Raw genomic sequence first — 22,068 nt, 5'->3', positions numbered from 1 at the left:
ATAAGCACTCTTTCTCAAACTACAGACCAATTTCTCTCCTTCCACACTTGTGTTGCACACTGTGCAATGTTTTAAAACCAGATTGGAAAATCTCAAGAATATTTTGTTCATTTAAAAAGTCCATGAGCTGAGAATAGACAATCTTTTCTTTTAGAGAGGAAAGGCAATTTAGAGATAGGCCTGAAATTTGCCAAAACAGTAGGATCCAGCCCAGGTTTTTTTTAACAAAGGTTGCACAACAGCATGTTTAAAATTAACAGGAACCACTCCAGAGGACAGACTGCTATTAATAACTGTGAGAAAAGATGGTCCGACAGTCTGGAAAGCCTCCTTAAAAAGTCGGGGAGGGACAGTATCATCTGGAGAACCTGAGGGGCTTCAAATGACCAACAATCTCCTGCACAAAGGGCAGGGTCACAGGCTCAAATGAGTCCAACCCAGCAGAGCAGGGGACAGACACTGAAGGGTGAATGGCAGGAGGTGAAATAAGTGCTCTGGTAGAAGTGACTTTATCAACGAAGAAGTGAAGACATTTTTGTTGATAACTTTAAACAACACACGAGGCGTGTTGCAGGACAATATCACAAAAATCTTTTCTTTTAGCATCTTTCACAATGGATTGGTAATGACGCCAGTAATCCCTCAACATTTGAAAAGACACTTGCAATTTGTCCTTTTTCCACTTTCGCTCAGCTCTTCGACAATCCATTCTGGCAGCACGGGTTGTTTCATTCAACCAGGGCTCCGCCTCCGATTTAGTTTTATACTGTCTGGTCTTTATTGGAGCCGCAATGTCTATGGCAGTTTGACAGGGGTCGAGAAACCATGAGGTTAGAGCCTCTGTATCCTGATTAGAGTATATATCCAATATTTAAAAGCATAGGATGCTATAGGAAGAGGAGGCTCCCAAGGCTCTATAAAGGGTCCACACACACACACACACACACACACACTAACACGATCCCTTACAGTACTTTTCCAAATAGAGAAAATTTCCGCCCTCCCGTAAATCCATTCTGCCTTTCATCTTTTTCCGGGGAATCTTCTTAACAACATCACGGGGCTCTGGGGTCTGTTTTTAAGTTTTCATGCAGTTAGTTTATGTGTGTGTTTGTGTGTGTGTGTGTGTGTGTGTGTGTGTGTGTGTGTGTGTGTGTGTGTATGCGTGTGGGCATGCTTAGGGCTCCTTGGGGGCTTTCACAGTCATAAGCTTTTGCCTTTTTCACTGAGAGGCAGAACTGGTGAATATTTATGCGATGTGCAGCTACACTAAGTTTATCAATAACTAAACAGTATTCCCATCCCATGGGGCGAAGGGAACGGGGGAGATGGAGAAGAAGAGGAGGTAAAACTGAGAGATTAAGACCGACAGAAAGATGGATTGATTGAGTGTTTGAGGGAGAAAAAAAAGGAGTGAAGAAAGGGGGGAAAATGACTTATTGCATATTAGCATTTTCCCCTGTGGGAGGGAAGGATGAGAGGAATGAGCAAAGTGAAGTAAGAGGAGGGGGGTAAAGGTTAGTCGGGGAGAGAGGGGGAGATAAAAGAGAGAAACAGGAGTGAAGAGATTAGAGAGAGGTGAGGATGAAGAGGGAGACATGGCAGGGAAGGGAAGGGATTAGCAGGTAAAGTGTTTACTATCTAACAGGCAGTGACATTTTCAGCGTTTAATTGTAATGAGTAAAGAATTACAGGCACATAATGATGCCAATACTAATCAGTGAGGATAAAATAGCTTAATTTAAGGTCAAACATGTGAAAAACAGCTTCGGAAAATGTTTCAAAGCGGCGTCAGAAAAGTATTTAGGTCCCGATTTGAAGATTGCAGTAAAAGGATTAGACACAAGAAGTGTTTGACTGACTGCCAAGCCTGTTTCCTGGATGTGTTGTTGTGCTTGTGTGCGGGGGTATGAGATGTTCTGAGGAGATGATAACGTTTTTGTCTTCGCTTTTGACACTTCTTTTAATCCTTCTCTATTTTCCATATCAAATCGAGCTCGTCTCCCTGCGTGGTAAACAGTTCTGGGGGGGATATGAGGGTAAAATGACGTCCAAGTGTCTGGGCTTAAACAGGAAATAAAAGGTCTGTATGGGGTAAAGCATTTATCGCTCTACTGCTGCAGCACACAGCTGTGTCCTCTATATAAATCATACAGCAAATATCGATTGCAGAAGAAGTCCTGTGCTTTCCGTCCTTTCCGTTTCAAAAAGATCAATTTTCATTCAAAGAAAAAGCTTTTTCCGCGGATGCGAGGCCCAAATGCAAACAGAAAAAAAGATTTAACTTTCCATTTTGTGCTGCTTTTCTGGGTCGCAGCGCCAGCAGACTGTTCAGAGTAGTCCAGACGTACTTTCCTCTTCTTCATCTTCCATCCCCTCCTGTGGGATGGTGAAGTATTCCCAGGCCAGATGGGATATGTAGTCCCTCCAGCATTTTCTGGGTTTTCTTCTTTCCATTTGGCTAATGTGGTTCCTCGCTTTCCTCGCTGGCGTCTCTTCCTCGCGTCTCTGCTCCTCTCAGTGGAGATGCTGCGAGAGAGAGAGAGATGTGAGGAAGATGGAGACGGGGATAACTCCTGACACACAGCATCTCAGCTGTCGAATGTGGAGAAATTATTTAGTAGAAGTGAAAAGACATGCTGCCAAACTAAATACAACCAAATGGGCTGGGGTGCGAGTGAATCCAAAAAGTTAAAAAAATGTATTATTGGGCTTTAATCACTGTGATAATGTAGCTGTATAGTATTGTATCATGAAGAAAAGGAGACAAAGTTTCAGGAGATTTTTTTATTCAGACTTTATAAACATTTGATATTTTTCACTTAATAAATCATGAGTAAAATAAGAGCTTTGGTTTGTGGCTTCAGCCCTGTTTCTACAAGTAGTTTGTCTATTTGAAAGAGCTGAAACCATCTAATTACATTATGCTTACATAATGTGCTGTCCTCGAACAGACTGGCTGCTCCTATTACCGCCCTTATCAGATCAGCAGACCAATCAGTGAACAAGTTCACACTAACACAAACCCTTAATTGTCTTTAAGCTGTGGTTTTATCACACCTTGTTACCTTGATCAAAACAAAGAGAGTAAAATAGATGCTTCTAAAGATTCAACTCATTAGAGTAGACCATAGACTGTATTAAGAAAGTGGACGCCAAGGCAGAAGTGTCCTAAACCTGCATTCTTTCTAATTGCCAGCAGGGGGCGACTCCACTGGTGCAAAAAGTCAGATTCTATAAAACTAGATGGGAAAAAATCCCTACTTTTTAGTTGATTTATTACCTCAGTAAGCATTTCATAATGAGTTTATGGTCTCAGTCAAGATAATGTTAATTCAGCAGATAATGGTTCCATTTAGAGTAAAAGCAAGGATAAAGCAGGGTATCCTATCAGGCGTGACTATCTGTGATTGACAAATGGCTACCACAGCGGCCTGTCAACCAGAACACAGATGAAGCAATTTTCTGTTTACCCTGTCATTCGAATATGGTCACTTCTGGCTCCAAAAAACAAGACTGACTTCCAAAATGGTTCAAAGGTCATGGTGGCTACATCCACTTCTTATATTCAGTATATAGTGTAGAGCAGTGCTTCTCAACTGGTCTAACCTCAGGACCCACCACCACCAAATTTCTGAAATGATTCAACCACTCAAATGTATTTAATGAAAAATGGTGCAGAGACGGAACGAAACATCACAGTATGTCAGCTTCACAAAACACAGCAGTATGATAGTCAACAAAAAAGACCAGCAGGCAGCAGTGCGAGGAAAATATTCCCTCAACAATTCATTCAATTAACAGCTGTTTTTCAACAGATATAAACTTACAAAGTGACACTAAATGTAACTACTGTAGGGCTCTTCAAGTGTCAAGAATGTAAATGCAACTGTAGCTGGAATTAGGCAATCAGTGGATGCATGGAGTGTGAATAAACTACACTTCTACTGCACACAAGCCATAGGAAACCCATCTCCTTCAAAATAAAAGCGCAGCCGCAACTTTTATTTTTACATCGCACATCTGAGACCCACTTAAAACAGCTCTGCGACCCACTTTTGTGAGACCCACGGCTTTAGGGCGTGGCTACCTGTCTACCCGTCATTTCAAATATGGTCCTTTCTGGCTCCAAAAACCAAGACTGTGACGTCCACAATGGTTCAAAGGTGACATCATGGTGGCTACATTCACTTCTTTTAAACAGTCTGTGGTGTGGACCTCCTCCTCTCTCTAACTTCCTCTTCTGTCATGTCCCCACAGGAATTAAAGGGCCAGATGTCTCAGCTCCGCCCCCTCCTGTCAGTGGTGGATCAGTACAGATTGGACCTGCAGACGCTTGCCACCCTGCGACTGGAGCTCCTCAACCTGTCAATTATGCTGGCGTCCATACAGGAGGAGGTGGGAGCGTACGACTACGAGGAGCTGCAGCAGAGGGTTTTACTGCTGGAGACGAGGCTGCACAGCTGCATGAACAAACTCGGTATGTATTGGAGGGTCAGTGATACACATAAAAGTATGAGGTTGTATTTTCAAAATGAGATGTGGCATTCAAGGGGCACGCCACAGATTACACTCAAAGAAGAATTTACTCGTCACGAGGAAGCGTGAAAATGATTGTATAATCCCTTTTGTGGCTCTGGAAGGAGCTTTTTAAAATTGGACTCGAGCCTTGAAATTTTCAACAAAAAGAATGCATTATAAAGTAGGTCAGTGAAGATTGAAAAGTATGGATGTATACCAAGCAAGGTCTAACAGAATTTGCTATCAAGATGCATTGTGGGAATTGTACTGTAGGAGTCAGCTTTGCGAGAGGCAGCAGTCCAGATTTGGTTTAAAAGGTGGGATACCTCGCCTGCTGCTTTCGCAATATTGACTGCTATTAAACGTTTTAAGTTAAGAGAAAACTGATGGGACATTGTTTTTTAAAGATTCTTTTTGGACCTTTTATGCCTTTATGTATAGAGAGGACAGTGGATAGTGTTGGAAACAGGGGAAGAGAGAGTGGGCGGGTGGGCAAAGGGCTGAGGGTGGGAGCCCAACCCGGGGGCCGCTGTGGCCTCCATACATGCTGAGCTAAACCGCCGCCGAGTTTCAACTGTTAATATTAAAAGTATAGTATAAAAGTGTTAAAAATAATCAGTGTAGTAATGAGTTTGTAAAGACAGCCACACTTTTTTGGCGGGGTGTATGAAAATGTCAGACAATAATTAAAGATATCAAAACGATGTAATTAAAGGTTACTGGCAATTTAATAATTAAAGCTCCTGTGATGAGTTTTTATCTGGTAATGAAACAGACTGAAATCACTACTGAGACTACTTTATATGAGCTACAAAAGCAAACCAGACCATCAGCGACAAGACTGATTATTTCTATATAGTTATTTTAATGCCTGAAACCGCTGGTGGGGGGGTAGGTGTCAGACAAAGTGATTAACTGCACGCTGCCTTAGTTTATATTTTCCATGGCAAAGGTTTAATGTGAGTTATACATGTGCCTGTTAAAGAAAGCAGGAGGAGATTTTTTGTTAAAAAACTCCACTTGAGCATGAACAGGACAAAATCAGCAAAGAGATATGAGGTACAGCTTTGTCCACAGGGGGCGCCAAAATCAACACAAACTAGTAGCTTTAAAGTTCCTCTGCTGACATTATTAATCCCCTAAAAACTCATCTTTGTTTATCAAAATTACATATTTAAAAGTTTAAGTAAAAAAATCCCTTTAATGGCAGATATGTAACTGCAAATAGTCCCCTAAATCTCTGCTTCTGTTCGGCCTCTCTCTCTTACTATGTATCTTCGCCTTGACATAGTTATCAAACAGCTAATTAGGTGTTGCTAATGTTCAGTTAAGTAAAAGTAAAACTTCACAAAATAACAATCCGAAGCTACACCTGTTTCTCCTCGAGTACCCCTCATTAGCACCACCCTGCAAGCTGTTGGGATTTGTTCCTTCGATATGAGGCTTATAAAACTATGCCTGTCTGAATCTGTGTTTTTGAGTCTGTCATCGGTGCACTGCAGTTTCAAAGCAGACTCGCTCAGCCATGACAGTTGTCTGCTTATTTATATCTTGCAGCGAATAAAAAAAACATAGCATTGGAACGTGAAGCATTGATTGGAGCGGGTCCTTCGTGAAGGTGCAAATGATGTGTTGAAAAAGACTCACAGAGATCACTCACAGTTGAAAAATGTTTGTTTGAGTTTAGTCAGAAGGACTCAGAATTCAACCTCTTTCCAGTCATGTCAGTGTCCCCCACATTGTGGTAAGGAAACACATTTGCTTCACAGTTCATGCTCGGGGCACAAACATGTTTTATAGTGATAGATTTCATGAAATGTGCGTAAATTGAGTTGAGCCTGGTGGCAGGCGACGGCTGCTCATGAACAAGCTGGGCAGGTGACCTTGACAGGAAACATCGCTCACTCCAAACCAGAAACTACAAACACACGTCTATAATCTTCACTTTGCATAAGTAAAACTCAATATTTTGTGTACCCAAGTCGCAGCTTTAACACGATTTGTCGATTGTTTTGTTTACAGGTTGTGGTCGTCTGACTTCAGTGAGCACTCCGATCACCGTGAGAGCCTCAGGGTCCCGATTCGGCTCCTGGATGACTGATGCCATGATTCCCAGCTCTGACAGCAGGGTAGGTGCACAGTGTATGTGTGTGTGTGTGTGTGTGTGTGTACATGTCAAGTGAGGCAGGAGTTGTGAATGTGGTCACAAAGTACCTAAGCTCTATATTTTTCCTAACATACTTTTTCTGTCTCCCTGCCTAACTTCTCTAATGACTCCAGTGTGCACTCTGTCTTTACCTGCTACAAGCTTCACCCATTTCCTACACACGCACACACACACACACTGTGTTCAGGGGGAGAGCATATTAAGCCAGTTGTCAAGGCGACTGTCTCCCAGTTGCCAGGTGTGATTTATATCGCCATGGTGACCCTTGGCTGTTCCCTATTAGAGCTTTTCCCTGGTGATGAGAAGGAGCCAAACACAGCAGCAGTATCCCTGTTATTACCGCCTATTTCTAAGTTACCACTGTGACTGTAGTTAAAGTTAAGAACGTTTCGGCTCCCAGTGTCCGAATGCATGTTGTGCAAATCTTGTAATGCTTTTTGTAGCATATCCCACCAAGAGATGGTCAGACACTTGAACCAATGATTTTAGATTCCTAGGAAACCCCAAAACCAACATAAGAGCTGGTTACAAAACACATGAAAAACAAATATGTTTATGAAAGTAGAACTAACCTTTTTAATTAAACTGTCAGCAGGAGTTATTTTCATTCAAAGCTAATCTTTATTTATACACAGAGACAGCACTTTGGAATTGTTCTGGCTTCTGGTTGTAGTATGTTTGTAGTCCGAGTGGTACTGACCAATCACGCATCAGCAGGCTCCGGTGTTTGCAGGAAACGCAATCCCCAATAATGATGTCCTCCCATCAGCGGTCATTTGACAATGATTTATTTATCTCTATAAACAGATATCTGCATGCAAGTGCAGCTAATAACTGTTGGAGATCAAAAATTTTAACTTACGAAACTAAAATTTGAAAGCCAATGAGAGTTTAGATTTCCAGACTTCCTCAAATGCATCAGAAATGATCGAGCCGACCTCCGTTCAACAAACGAACAATTTAAAGTAGTTTTCTTCTCCTCTTGAGGTCAGACTGACTAAACTTGCATTTTTTCTTTTGACGTATCTGCATCATGATGTTGTTATTTCAGCAACCTTACGACTCGTTAATTAAAGTAAATCACAAGAAAAGCGGTTTCTTTTTCGGGCTCATACCACTGAAGTTAGCCAGAGTGCAGCCTCTGTGTAACTTACTTTACAGTGAAACTGAGACTCACCACAAACAGATGAGCGGGCGCTCCTCCGGGGGATTTAATGAACAATGAAATGACAGCGTTTATTTTGCTGACATGTCTCGAGGGGGTGAATTTCGCTTCGCTTTTCATAGTACACAACTTCATTACTTGAGTGTAGATACTCCTGATATTACTCCAACACAAGTTAAAGTTACTCAGTAAAATTACTGGAGTACTTATTTTTAAAAACACTTCAGTATTCAAGCTACTTTTTAAAAAATCTCTAAACGTTGTATTTTCACAAAGCATGACTGCAGTTAGGAATACACTAATGTACATTCTGCTACGTAATGTTTTTTTAGAAAACATTATTTACATTTCTAAACTCACATGCTACAGGTTTACAGATCTGCAGCTCCAAAATAATAGAAACAATAATAGGAACAACCAAAAATAGCTGATGACCAGGGAAAACGTCAGCTGTAGCCATCATGACCAGCACTAAATGAACTGCCTGATCTGAGTTTGCTCTGCGTTTGCTCTACGTTCAACTATGGAGACGTGCGAGGTACAGGTACGGCAACACCACTTAGACAAACCACACGCAGGCCTACACAAACACAGTTTGTTGTCTTTGGGATTTTAGAAAAGAAATGAAAATTCATCAGCGGACTTCAGAGCAAAAGTAGCGAGTAACAAGAACATTCATAGAATTTAGTGGAGTAAAAGTTTCCCCAAAAAATAATACTCAAGGAAAGTACAGATACTCAAAAAATGTACTTAGGTAAATGTACTTTGTTTGCTCCAGAGGTTGCTAATTGGACTGTAAAAGGAAGTCTTGGCTGGAAGTTGTTTATCTCTAAGCGCTGGCTGCACCACAAATACAGAGAAGTTGGCCATTGTTTTCAGAGGCATGTACTGTTTCGTCTTCAGATGGCCCATGGGTTCCCAGAACTAATTAAAGACACAAACCATATCTAAATATTCCAGCGGATACTAACTTTGTGCATCTTTGGGGGCTGATGCATAAAACATTAAACTCTTTATTCTTTCATTCTCCACACTAATGTAACTGTAATGATCCGTAGGAACCCTTCCCCTTAACCAGAATTGTTGAAAAAAAATCCCTCTCAAGAAAACAGGAAATTATACAATTCACTGTGTGCTTAAAGCAGTAGAAAGGTCGATATAAGCAACAAAAAATGTTATGGGTGTTCCTCTGCTCTGGGGCATAAACATGAATGAGGTTATTTACACTGTGTACTGGATGTTCTGACTTTGACATTCGGCGAGACACAAGTGAAGCGTTTAATAAAAACTCAGTAAAAGTTCTGTCTGAACTTTCTGTGGATTTATAAAAAGCTGTAATCTTCTAAAATCACTTTCATCATGCGTCTCTTCAGGCTTGAAGGAGCCCCGTGGAGCTCTCTCGTAAACAAACACAGTTATGTTTACATTCAGTGCTTCCCACCAAAATAAACTGAGTCTATCCTTGAGGCTAAAAACACAACAGAATAATCTCCTTCCTCTGAAATAATTTGCTAAATTTATATCTTTTAAAGCCTACATTGTTTACAGTAAACACGGATGTACATCAGACAACCGGACGCTGCTTTCATTGATCGCCCCCCATTGATTTCTATAAAAGTTGCCAACTGGACACATTCAACAAAAAGTCTCTGCAGGCTTCCTCACCAGCAGAATTAGGGATTCTGATGAGTGAGTCATTGAGTCATGAATCATTTAGGGGTGCTTGTCACAGTTGAAAAAAATTATTCAGCATTTTACTGCCGCTCCTTTACTGGCCTAAAAAACATTTCCCATACACAGTGACTGCAAACGGAGCAGCTGTGAGTTTGTAGTTTATACATTTTTCTGAGCATCACTGTGTAAGTGCATAAAAAGCATTTTAAATATGAATAAGAGCACAAACTTTGACCGCAGAGTCTGGCTCTTATAGTAGGCGTGCACAATATTGTTTTGTTGTTTTCAGATTTCTGATATGACGATAATTTTTGAGCCATTGCTGATATTTGCTCTTATTATTTCCACATAATTACAGAGACCATCAAGTATCTCCTGTAGCATTTGATACAAACATACCAGAGGTAATTAAAACTTTGCATCAAAGCTACTTTCATCAATCCATTATCCATACTAATTATCCGTAGAAGGACACAGCTACTTAGGCTCACAATCAAAGCTGTTTTAGTCTGTTTGAATACCCAGAGAAAAACCCACGCAGAAGCAAGGAGAACAAGCTAACTCTATAGCTCCTGTTGATCAGAACCTCCGGTGGGTATCTTTAAAGTGTTGATTCGATTTTAAGCATCATTGGGAACAAACACAGCCCTAATGTGCCTTTAGCTTCGACAGTTGTTGCGGCTAACTTGTCAGCAAACTCTGCCGACGTACACATCGAACAGACGCCGAGCAACACTATCATCCCAGTGGACTAATTCCTGGCCACTTGATTGCGCATGTAAAAGACCAACTGCTGGTGTTACACGGCCTGAGTTCCAACTTAAATGACTTTTTTTCTTAACTAACTGCTGAATGTTTTTTGATGTCTCACATGTGCTATGTGAAGATTGGCAGCTGGACAGAATTGGATTTAATCTGTTTACACCAAAGAGACAATCAAAAAACATTACGCATGTTTTTAAATAAAGGTTTGTGGGGGCGCTGGTTCAGCTCAGTTGGTAGAGCAGGCGTCCCACATACAGAGGCTACAGTCCTCAAGGCACTGATTGCAGGCTCAACTCCTGATCTGAGTTGCCCTGATCATTTGGAGCATGTCATCCCCCACTCTCTCCTCCCAACATTTCCTGCCTCTCTTCAGCTGTCCTATAAATAAAGGCAAATCCCCAAAAAATAACCTGTAACTTTGCCAGATGTTATCGATACTGTTTGGGCGCTACTTATTACACAAACCAATGATAGAAAAACGACCTATAGTATATCTCTCTTAAGAGATGCAGAAACAAATTAAAACAGTGAAGCTCCTAACATGCGCGCCAAAATGTATGGAAGCCGTAAGCGGACATGCATCCATTTTATTTACTTTGTTTTCCCGTCATAACGAGAAATTTCCGGTTGTTTTCTGAAGATCTCAACTTATCTCGTTATCTCGACATAACAACACTGGTTTTCCTGCGATAATGAGTTCATAACTCATATGTTGCAAAAGCACAAAACAAATATAGAAACAAGCTTAACTTACCTCATTAGTGTGGGCAATGGCAGCATTTTCTACAGCGCCACAAAATTATCCCGTTTACACGAGAAAACAAGCTTTGTTATCTCGAGATAACAAGATTAATAAGTCGAGATCTCGAGAAAACGACCGGAAATTACTCCTTATCTCGGGAAAACGTAGTTGATAAAATGTAAGGATGCATGACCGCTTAGGGCTTCCGTACAAATGACCTCTGCAGCCTTTGATATTTCATAAAGTCATGACTAAAAGACCGCTGATATTGAGCATCAGCAACCAAACATAATTAAGGGCTTTTAGTTGGTAAAGTCCAATAAAATCAGATAACTCCACCAGTGAGACGAGACAACCTGAATTTTATCAGCTAAAGATTCAATACACAAACACACACACACACACACACACACGCACACACACACACACACACACACACACACAGCTGTAGCTGTAAGTAAAGTCATTCTCATACATCCTTTGGTATCCATGACTACAGAGTCTGCACGGGGTCCCAGTTTGGCATTTATGAATTCTTTATTAGCTCATCAATATGGGAAAATGTGTGTGTATGCGCGTGCACATATTATACTTTACACTCTCACACACACACGTGTGCATGCACACACCTGTCGCTGTGTTTGAGAACAGATGCTGAGGTGTGGATATCCCCTGATCTGTCAAGATGTCTCTGCTGAAAGTGTGAGGAGGAGAGAGGGAGAGAGAGAGACAGAACAAGGCCTGCTGGTGAGGAGGTGTGAGGCACAGACAGGACAATGGAAGAGGGGGTGGACAGACAGAGGAAGAAACAATGAGAGAAACGAGGAAGAGGGAGATGGTTGATCAAAAGAAGACCAGTCGTGCTGACGAGCTGGATGAGATGAAAGAGGACGGGGGCAGAGATGAAAAGAGGAAGAGGGGAAAAAGAGGTCAAGACAGGCTGCGGTAGACATTAGAGATAGGTTTGAATTTTTAAAAGGTAATTAGTTGCTGTAATCTCTCACACTGACCCTGGGGTGATCCCTTACTTGCACGACTCCGCTCTCAGAGAAAAGTGACAAAATCCAGAGTCCTTGTTCTGAGTAGAGATGTTCTTAAATTCAGCTGAAGTTAATCTGAGGCGTCAGCAGTCGAGCAATCAAGCATCCATTCATTCATTATCTATACTGCTTATTTATTCATGCGATGCAGGGGGGCTGCGGCTGATCCCAGCTGTCATTGAGCGAGAAGGGGGGGGGAATACCCTGGACTGATCGCCAGTCAATCACAGGGCTGACACATAAAGAGAGAAAACCATTCACGCCAACACTTTTACACCAACGGGCAATTAAGAGTCACCAATTAACCTAAAGAGCATGTCTTTGGACTGTGGGAGGAAGCTGGAGTACCAGGAGGGAACCCACGCATGCACGGGGGAGAAAATGCAAACTCCACACAGAAAGGCTGACAGGAACCTTCCTGCTGTGAAGACGGCAACAGTGCTAACCACTGCAAAACAGAGGTTAAATGCTGAACAGTGTTGTTTTAGGTACAACTGATACGAACAAACAGAGTCCAGCATCAGTAAATAGATCCAGGCACTTAAAAGCAGCTCTGATACCAAACTGTGCACATCGATTATACTTTCAGGAAGGATTTCATTGTTCTAAAAAATAATCAAACATTCTCCTCTCAGGAGAACGGACAAAGGGTCATTAGGAGACATTCCGCTCGCTGTGTCTATAAACTCCTCTTCACTTCTTCATTCGAATAGTTTAGTTTAATTTTCAGTATAACTCTAGAAGCAGACATGACATATACGTACAATAAATATTAAGCACAATATCCTAAACAACAAAGAGCTGCATGTATCACAATGCAGGATGTTTGGATGTCTGATTGAGCATCGTCATTTTTAACCAATCAGCTTACTTAAAGGAGCAGTTCTCCCCTGGAAAAAGCCTCTGTCAGTCAAAGCTGGTGTTCTCTGTAATCGATAGAAGCGATAGTATTTGAAATTGGCGCCATAGCTGTGGAGGAAGTTGTACAAACAGCTCGTGGTTTCGCCCATTCTACATTCTTACAACACCCAGCGTGCATTGCGCCCCTCCCTCTGAAATGAACGGCCCAGTGAGAGACGCTGGAGAGAAATACAACCGTTTCACTGCAGGCAATGGCTCAGAGCGGTACAGAATCTAAAATAAGGTCTGCATGGTCTGGTTTGCTTTTGTAGTTCATATAAAGACATCAGAATTAATTTCAGTCTCTGTCATAACCAGCGAAAAACTCCTCACAGGAGCTTCAACAATAAGTAATTGCACGGAAAGAAATATGTGAATTGTTCTCTGTAGATCATTTCACAGCATTCAGCCATTGTTTTAGGACAGACTGAACTGAGCAGGAAGCTGGAAGTAGCATAAAATAACGGTGCAACCACCTCTAAAACAAGAGTTCAAGAAACTGTAAAGCTCTCTCGCTTTCTTGCACGCAGCGCTTGTTGTATAATCAGCGTCTGGAGCTTGCTTATAAAAAGCAAATGGTGCAGTCAGATGCGAGAAGATTACAGCCGCCAGAAAACAAAGGGACTGGTGATCCTTTTAAACTCGGTTTTAAAGGGAATTAAAAGAGAAATCTTCATCAGATGAGCCGATGAAGCACGGAGGAGTGTGTTGATGTCTGAGAGGGAGCAATCAGTCTGTTTCATTGTCTTTGTAAACATCACGCTGAGTCCCAATTAAACATTGTGTCATTAATGTCTCTCAGAATCAATGCAATCAGTTACCTTTGTCTTGAGTTTCAACAGCAGTTTGAAATATTGCTCCTATAAATTAACTGTAACTGTAAAGATGATGCTTCCTCTGCAGGAGATGTTTTTCTTTCCTTTGACTCACTGAAAAACAATGTTTTTTTTTCATCTGCTCCTTCTTTGTACATTTGTCTCTTGGCAGAGCGAGTAACGAGACTCTTTTTCCCCAACAATGATCTCTCTCGCCAGCGCTCTCTGCTCCTTTCTTTCATCTTTTCACCTCCCATCCCTCTTTGGATAATTAATCCTCCATGTCGTCTCTTCTCGCCGCTTGTTCTTCTCTCATTCTCTGTCTTTTTGCTTCTCCGTGGAACTCTGAAGGCTTTCTTTTCACTCTAACCGCCTTGGAGTTTTTATTTGCCGTTGCTAGCAAGAGTCGCCTTATTAACGATAACTCTGTGTGGGTTGAATCTGTCTCCGTCTCACTCGTTCTGAAACCTGTAAAAGACTCCTAAATATGCTGCTGATGGCTCAATTATGACATTCTGCGAAAAGTTACATGTGACAGGAACCTCAGCATCCTGGCAAATGAGGATTTGTGTGAAAGACACAGGAATAAAGGAGCAGCATTGTTGTTGTGTTGCAGGCTAGAGCCAGTTGGCTCTGGTATTACAGTGCAGTGAGGACAAGGACATTTTTAAACTGCTGATTCAGCGAGAAACTAACTAGAAATTATTGAGTCTCAGATCCGAGATTGCTGTAAATATATTCAGTGTTTACCTCTTTTTATTACCGAGTCCTTTTGTTTTGGAGTGAACTACACCTCTATGAATTATTCAGCTCCCGGTAAAAAACCTCTTGAATGATGAACACTGAAGGAACTCTAACCTACACAGAAGTCGAGCACCTACAGACGAGCGAGCAGCAGCTCACTGCCCTTCCTTCTATCCTGTGTGCAGACGAGCCCCAGAGAAACTGTGATTTTAAACTTGTAACCTCTTTGTTTAGTGTTTCACCTGTGTTAATCACCGGGGCCATTTGTGGTTGCAGCTAAAAAACAAAAGCACAGATATTTAAATGACGTCTTCTCGACTAATGATTTGAATCGTTGAAGAAGAGCATGTTTAAAGAGGGGGCATTATGCTCTTTCACATTTTAAGACATATAACTTTACAATGTTTCAGCTCAGTCTGCAGGCTGCTGTGAACGCCAGGTTTCACACAGTTTTTTCTACATGCTGCACTTTGTGACGTCACAGCAGGCTTCGGAGAGCTGGCCAATCAGAAGAAAGCGAGCTTGTAAGGGCGGGGTTTCTTAAAGGGACAGAGCTGACTGAGTCGTTTCTGGCAGAGGCTGTATGAGGGCCTGCACAGAGCACCAGTGTGAGAAACATGATGAGATATTTAAACTGTAAATTATGCTAAGCTACTCCACAGGTATCACAGAGTGAAATATGAAGCTTGAAATTAGCATTACCCCCTTTAAGGGAGCACATCTGAACTCTTTAAATATTGGTTATCCGTCTTACTACAAACCAATGCACATCTCTTCATGTTAATTCAGTCAGGAACACTCTTGTCATAGATTTAACCATTTATTGCCAAATGGAAATACTAACTGCAAATAAGTCGCTCCCTGGGTTAGCCGAGCAGCATGCTACGGCTTTCCAGGCAGCACAATGCAACCCCCCGCCCCCGGTACACGGAGTGGGCCAAAGGCTTAAGACTAGAAAGGAGGAGGCTGGGGTGGTGGAGGCAAAGCATTGCCAGCATCAGCAGCAGTGTGTGTGCAGCGTTGGTGTAGCAGGGATGAGGGAAAAGGGAAGTTGCATTTCAATGGGCCGCCTTGTTGTGAGAAGCGGCTGTGATTGGTGTTACTACAAATGACTTCTATAGCCCCTTTCCCACTGGTCAAAAAACCTACTAACACCCGCTAACACCCGGCTTTTTTGCTTAGTGGGAAAGGTTACGATCGCCATTGATGGGAACACAAAACTTGTGTCAACACACTAATCTCCGCCCCCTTTCCGGTGTGATGCTATGCTCTGTCTGTAACTTCTGCGACTCCTTGTCATCTCAGCTACAAATTCTGCCTGTCTCCATCCGAGCAGCGCTCGAACATCGTTCCAAATTTGTCGCCACCGAGTTTGATACACAGACTGAATGAGTAATAGATACAATAAAGAGCTAACCACCGTAACATCATCACTGTTTACTTACCTTGTCTCCTGCGCGTTTGTGATGTCAGACGGTGACGCAGCAGAAAAGAAGCCGAAAGGAGGATACTCCACTGGAAATGGGAAAAGAGACAATCAAGCATTTATTAGCAAGTCTTCCTCGGTCTGAAAAACCTGCGTCAACGCGCTAATTTGGTGGGAATCCAAAGCTTGGCAGACCTGCTGTGCCTAATTACAATTGCTTAGTGTTTAGTAGACAACTGCTGTTTGGGTGAGGAGTTTAGGTCAGTTAATAGTCTCTGATTTTCTGTTACTGATTTGTATTGATTTCATGGGCTTGAGGAACAACATGGCGGCTCACAGGGACACAGTTTGATTATCATCCAAAAGCCTGAAAACTGTGTCATGGTACAATCAAGTTGCTGGTGAGAATGACAGGTGGACAGACCTCTCTGTTAACAGAATTTAATGCCTTGTGTGTGTTAATTGTACTCCCTTAATACACAGGTAAGATCAGAGGTAAACCTGTTGTTTCTCTTCCTCCATCAGGTGTGGTCGATGGACGGCTACTACAAGGGCCGGCGTGTGTTGGAGTACAGAACCATGGGGGATTTCAGAAAGGGCCAGAACTTTGTGCAGCATATGTTGACCCACCCCTGGGCAGGAACGGGCCACGTGGTTTACAACGGCTCGCTCTACTACAACAAACACCAGAGCAACATCCTGGTAGGAGAGCGGCTGGAAAGCAAACACAGTAAAGGGCTGATAATCAGATAAGCAGAGTGAGAGATGTGTGTGTCTGTGTTTCCAGATTCAGTACCATTTCCGCTCTCGCAGCGTGTTGGCGCAGCGCAGCCTAAATGGAGCCGGATACAACAACACGTTTCCCTACAGCTGGGGAGGATCGTCTGACATCGACCTCATGGCTGATGAGATGGGACTGTGGGCCGTCTACACCTCCATCCCAAACGCTGGAAACATAATGGTACAGTCTGCTCCTGTGTGTGTGTGTGTTCCTGCTCTCATGTGATCACTAAACAAAATGACAAGCAAGATACATGCTGATGGTTTCCAACAGTGTTTGAATAAGAGATGTTTAATGCTAATAAGTCAAATGTAAACCCACTCATGTTCCTGTCAGAAGTTGCCGCAGGTTTTTAAATAGCTGACAGAGATTTATTCCCATGGGGGTGTTACTATCACACTTTGTCGCAATTGGCTTTTAGCTTAAATTAACTCCTCGACCTCAGTTAAGTGGAGAAGCTTTTTTGCTGCTTTTTCTCTCTTTTTTTATTTATTATTTGTAGCTTTTGCACTCCTGTGTTTCACCAAACTGAAAATAGGCATAAAAAGAGGTTGACAGAAACATGCTGATCGCTTACTATACAGCACCAGACAGCTAGTGAACAAACTATGCATTATTTAACAATTACCTTTGGCTCTTCTGTTCTGTATTTGCTCACTTCTTATCAGCTCGCATATATGCCAATACAGATATATCTACAGTAAGCTAATATGTGCCTGTTTGATTATTTACAATTCTCTCTGAAGCAACTATCCTGGGAGCGAGACAAATCTGCGAGCTTATGTTTTATTTGCTCTGGCAGATGCTTATGTTTCCCTGCTTGTTCAGACGTGTGAGTCCGATCCAATGACTGTATACTGCATATATAGATGGACGATGCATCTCCATCTACTCTCATTGTAAATTGCCAAAATATCCCCCGTGACGGGCGCCGCCATCTTGCGCTGGTGACCTAATCTGGAACCAGAGCTGCGCATTAGAGATCAACAGCTTCTTTGTGTTGGTCTGAAGCAGACGTTCACAGATATGGAAACTTCAATGACTGTAGTGATTGTTTTAGTTACGTCTCCTCTCGCTGTTCGTCCTCCGCTCTGCTAATCTGGAACAGATCGGCTGCAGGAGCCGTATTGGTCAACAGAGCTGTCAGTCATCCTTTTTACAGCATCAAATAACTCATTAAAAATAAACTTGTCAGAAAAATGAACACTTGGACGTAAATCAGCATGATAAGAACTAACTATAATGACAGAAACATGTTTGAGAAACATTTATTTAACATGTATTTTGATTTTATAGTTTGACTCATGTCCCATCTGTTAACATGGAGGAGGCGGGCTTTATGACCTGTACTGCAGCCAGCCAGCAGGGGGCGCTAGAGAGGGTTTGGCTTCACTTTTAGGCCGCTGTCATATCGTCCATCTTTTATACAGTCTATGGCCCAATCTGTCGCTAACGTGGAACGTTCTTAATCCAATACGTCGTCCACAAACAAATTTGACATCACTTTATATTGCCTAATAAGGACAAGTGTTGGTTAAGCAATCATGTCATGCCAAACATTTGTTCACTAAGTTGAACTAGAACCCTTGTGAAGACAAAGGAGGAGAAGTGCTGCAGGGTCTTAATCACACACAGGTGCTCTTTGGATACTTTAGGTTTGCTGTGGTTAATTTAAGCAGTCGCTGCACGGGTGTAAAAATGAACTCAGTCATAAAGTGTAAAATGCTGGGGCGCTGGTTTAGCTCAGTTGGTAGAGCAGCGCCCCGTGTACAGAGGCTACAGTCCTCGGCACACTGATCACAGGCTCGACTCCCAGTCTGCCGATCATTTGGTGCGTGTCATCCCACACTCTCTCCTCCCCACATTTCCTGTCTCTCTTCAGCTGTCCCACAAGTAAAGGCAAAAGCCAAAAAAAGTCTTTAAAAAGAAAAGAAGGTCAAAATTTTTTTTAAAATCCACTTTACAATACATGCAATGTGAAATAAAGACATTTTAATTACACAGAGTGCCTTCAATTGTGTTTTGGAGGACAATTGCATTTTGCAGTCTTTGATTGAGTTCATTTTTTCACCCTCACAACGACCCCCCCTTCACAGGATGAATTAACCATTTGAATTGGTTGTTGGAAATAGCTGCCTAACCTTGCAACCTACCACTCGGCACATTTCTTCCTCTGATGTGTCCAGAGATATTTCGTCTTTGCTCCTTGTTATAGACTGTTAAGAATGATAATTGAAATTTGATTTTCCAGACTAATTAGCGTGGGCATGTTTGTCCCGGAATCAAGGCTACTCTATTAAAGCATGTGATTTTACTGCACTTTGTTACTCTACATCAAAAGAAAATGCTGGACTTTGGCAGAAGGCTTCTTCTGTGTTGTTTGCACATCAGCAGCTCACCTCTGCAGACAGATTGTTGTTAACTTTATTATGATCCTATGACCTCTGTGACCAACGCTTCCTCTCTGTCTCCAGGTGAGCCGGCTGGACCCTCGCTCCTTGGACGTCCTGCAGAGCTGGGACACAGGGTTTCCTAAGCGCAGCGCAGGGGAGGCCTTCATGATCTGCGGCACCTTGTACGTCACCAACTCCCACCTGGCCGGGGCCAAGGTCCACTTCGCCTACAACACCAACTCCTCCACGTACGAGTACACCGACATCCCCTTCCACAACCAGTACTCCCACATCAGCATGATGGACTACAACCCCAGAGAGCGGGCGCTGTACACCTGGAACAACGGACACCAGGTGCTCTACAACGTCACACTGTTTCACGTCATCCGGAGCGACGGATAGATCCACACGTAGGAAATGGTTAAAATAAGATAGTTGTAGGAGAGACGGAGGCGATGGGTCATTAAACACACACACACACACTCTCCATTCACGCCAACAGGAAAATGATTTCTGTCTACGTTTGAGTTTGAATGACTTCTAGACTGACTTCTTACTAGACACAAAACACAGTTGTTGAACACATGTCTAAAGGTCACAGACTACAGTTTCATCACGACGAAGACAAAAATAAACTGCCTCCGCTACAAGGACACTGATAGAAAGAAGGAAGTCAGAAAGTTTGAGTTCATCCATATTTTGTTGCGTTTCATTCCACCTGTGTCTCGAGAAGTGATTTTGGAAGTCAAGGTTGATTTGTCTAAAAAAAAATGCAGCTCGTGAACTGAATAAGAACTCGCTTTAATCCTCGAGCGATAATGACGGACCTGATGGAGAGATTCTGGGTTTGTGATGTGATCGTGGACGTGTTCAGTCAGCATGGTTGTTCATTCAATAAACATTACTGTCAAACTTTGCCAGGACTGCGGTGTCCTCTGTTTAGGAGCAGGGAGAGGGTAGAGGGGGATTAGCCAGCAGTTGTTTGTTTTTTGTCATGTCGCTCAGCATACAATATGTTCGTATGAGTGTAGGTTTAATTCCCTTATTGTTCTGTGCTATTATCTTTTACACACAAAGGCTCCAACAGAGAACATAACATTAAACAACAGAAACTGACTTGAAATAAAAGATATTTAGTGCAAAAGAAAAAAGAAAAAAAGAAACTTAGACATCAGAAAGGGAATTGAAACTCCAGCCAACCTCAAGATAAGCAGGACGAACCATACAGAAGGCCCACCAAAGCAATATAAAGCTTCAACAAAACAAAAACTAAGCACCTGTACTGGTGACCTCCAAGTCAAATTAAAGTAATACAAGTCTGTGCCAGCAGGGTTGGCTCAATGCCTCGATCAGCAGACGTTTTAGAGGCAACAACTGAACCAAAGACAAGGTAACATCAACAACAGGTGCACAAAACTACCCCCCCTTGAGGTGTAATGATCTCAGGTATATATACATCCATCAGCCATCGATTGAGTATTGACCTGCGTAGCCACAGACCGGTCAGGGTGCCCATGCTGACCCCTGTACACCGACGAAAGCGCCTACAATGGGCACGTGAGCAACAGAACTGGACCACGGAGCGATGGAAGAAGTGGCCTGGTCTGATGAATCACGTTTTCTTTTACATCATGTGGTGTGTGTGCGTCCCTTACCTGGGGAAGACATGGCACCAGGATGCACTACGGGAAGAAAGCATGCCGGCGGAGGCAGTGTGATGCTTTGGGCAATGTTCTGGGAAACCTTGGGTCCTGCCATTTATGTGGATGTTACATTGACCACCTGCCTAAACATTGTTGCAGACCAAGTGCACCCCTTCATGTTAATGGTATTCCCTAATGGCAGTGGCCTCTTTCAGCAGGATAATGTGCCCTGCCACACTGCGGACCACGACCAGTTCAAGGTGTTGAATTGGCCTCCAAATTCCCCAGATCTTGACCCAGTCGAGCATCTGCCGGATGTGCTGGACAAACAAGTCAGAGCCATGGAGGCCTGACCTCGCAACTTAAAGGATCTGCTGCTAACGTCTTGTTACCAGATACGTCAGCACACCTTCAGAGGTCTAGTGGAGTTCATGCCTCGACGGGTCAGGGCTGTTTTGGCGGCAAAAGAGGGTCCTACACAATATTAGGCAGGTGGTCATAATGTTATGGCTGATCGGTGTACTTACTTGAAAATAGCCCCAGATGGTCATCACGAGGAGTAGATGCAAGAACAGCTGCCCAGAACCCACCCTCCATTTGGATCGAGCTACTGACTGGGAGATGCAAGTAGACCTGAGGAGGAGACTTGTCTTTCCAGAAGAGGTGGTAGTAATCACTTCGACCTGACCTGGTTCTGCTATCCAAGGCTGCAAAAATCATTTCAGTAGCTGAATTTGGGAAGATAGGCTCGCCTATTTTACCAGCTAAAGAACGCCAGGACTTGATGGACGAGGCTCTCACCAAGAGGTGGCATACAGGCTTTTTCCCTGGAACCAACCAACTGAAGAAAGCCACAGCGGAGATAGCTACGGTTCGAGGTGGTTGTGGCTGAAAAGAGCTCGCATTTGGAGCCCCGTTACGAGTTAAGGCTAATTTAGTCTTTGCTGCCCCTCTCAAGCGACGCGTCCAGGTTAAGGGTCGAAACGTCTGTGACCCTGAGATACCTGCAGAGGATGCGGAAGGGTTCCCAACAGCACAAATGCTCTGACCACCCTGCATCCAAGGAATACCACCAATATTGTCTCACGTTGCTCCTGCCGTTCTTGTTGTAGCTTTGATGTCTTTTTCACATATTGAGGCCCCACATTTTCATTAGATTTCATTTGATCACACAGGTTGCATTGCTGACAAGATCCATACCGTTACATATCATACAAATTGGCTTTGATGTCTTTGACTGGAGCTCTCTTTAAAGTCACTTTCACAGGATCAGAATTGTGAACTTTCTTTGT

General features: G+C 42.8%; 1 protein-coding gene across 1 annotated transcript in view; it reads left to right on the top strand.

Annotated features, from left to right (window-relative positions):
- LOC138594397 (noelin-2-like) overlaps positions 1-20,050 on the top strand; it is a 35,200-nt gene extending 15,150 nt beyond the window's left edge. Inside the window, exons 4-8 of the mRNA XM_069665470.1 lie at positions 4,261-4,480; positions 6,544-6,650; positions 16,485-16,661; positions 16,747-16,920; positions 19,215-20,050. Coding sequence (XP_069521571.1) covers positions 4,261-4,480; positions 6,544-6,650; positions 16,485-16,661; positions 16,747-16,920; positions 19,215-19,535 — 999 coding nt within the window. The 3' untranslated portion in view covers positions 19,536-20,050. The remainder of the gene's footprint in view (positions 1-4,260; positions 4,481-6,543; positions 6,651-16,484; positions 16,662-16,746; positions 16,921-19,214) is intronic.
- Positions 20,051-22,068: the final 2,018 nt, after the last annotated feature.

This window comes from Semicossyphus pulcher, unplaced genomic scaffold (genome assembly GCF_022749685.1).
Source record: "Semicossyphus pulcher isolate SPU_LCO1_2020_fin unplaced genomic scaffold, fSemPul1.0.p SCAF_17, whole genome shotgun sequence".
Classification (NCBI taxonomy): domain Eukaryota; kingdom Metazoa; phylum Chordata; class Actinopteri; order Labriformes; family Labridae; genus Semicossyphus; species Semicossyphus pulcher.
Note: the sequence above shows the minus strand (reverse complement) of the source record. Positions and strands in the feature narration are given on the sequence as shown.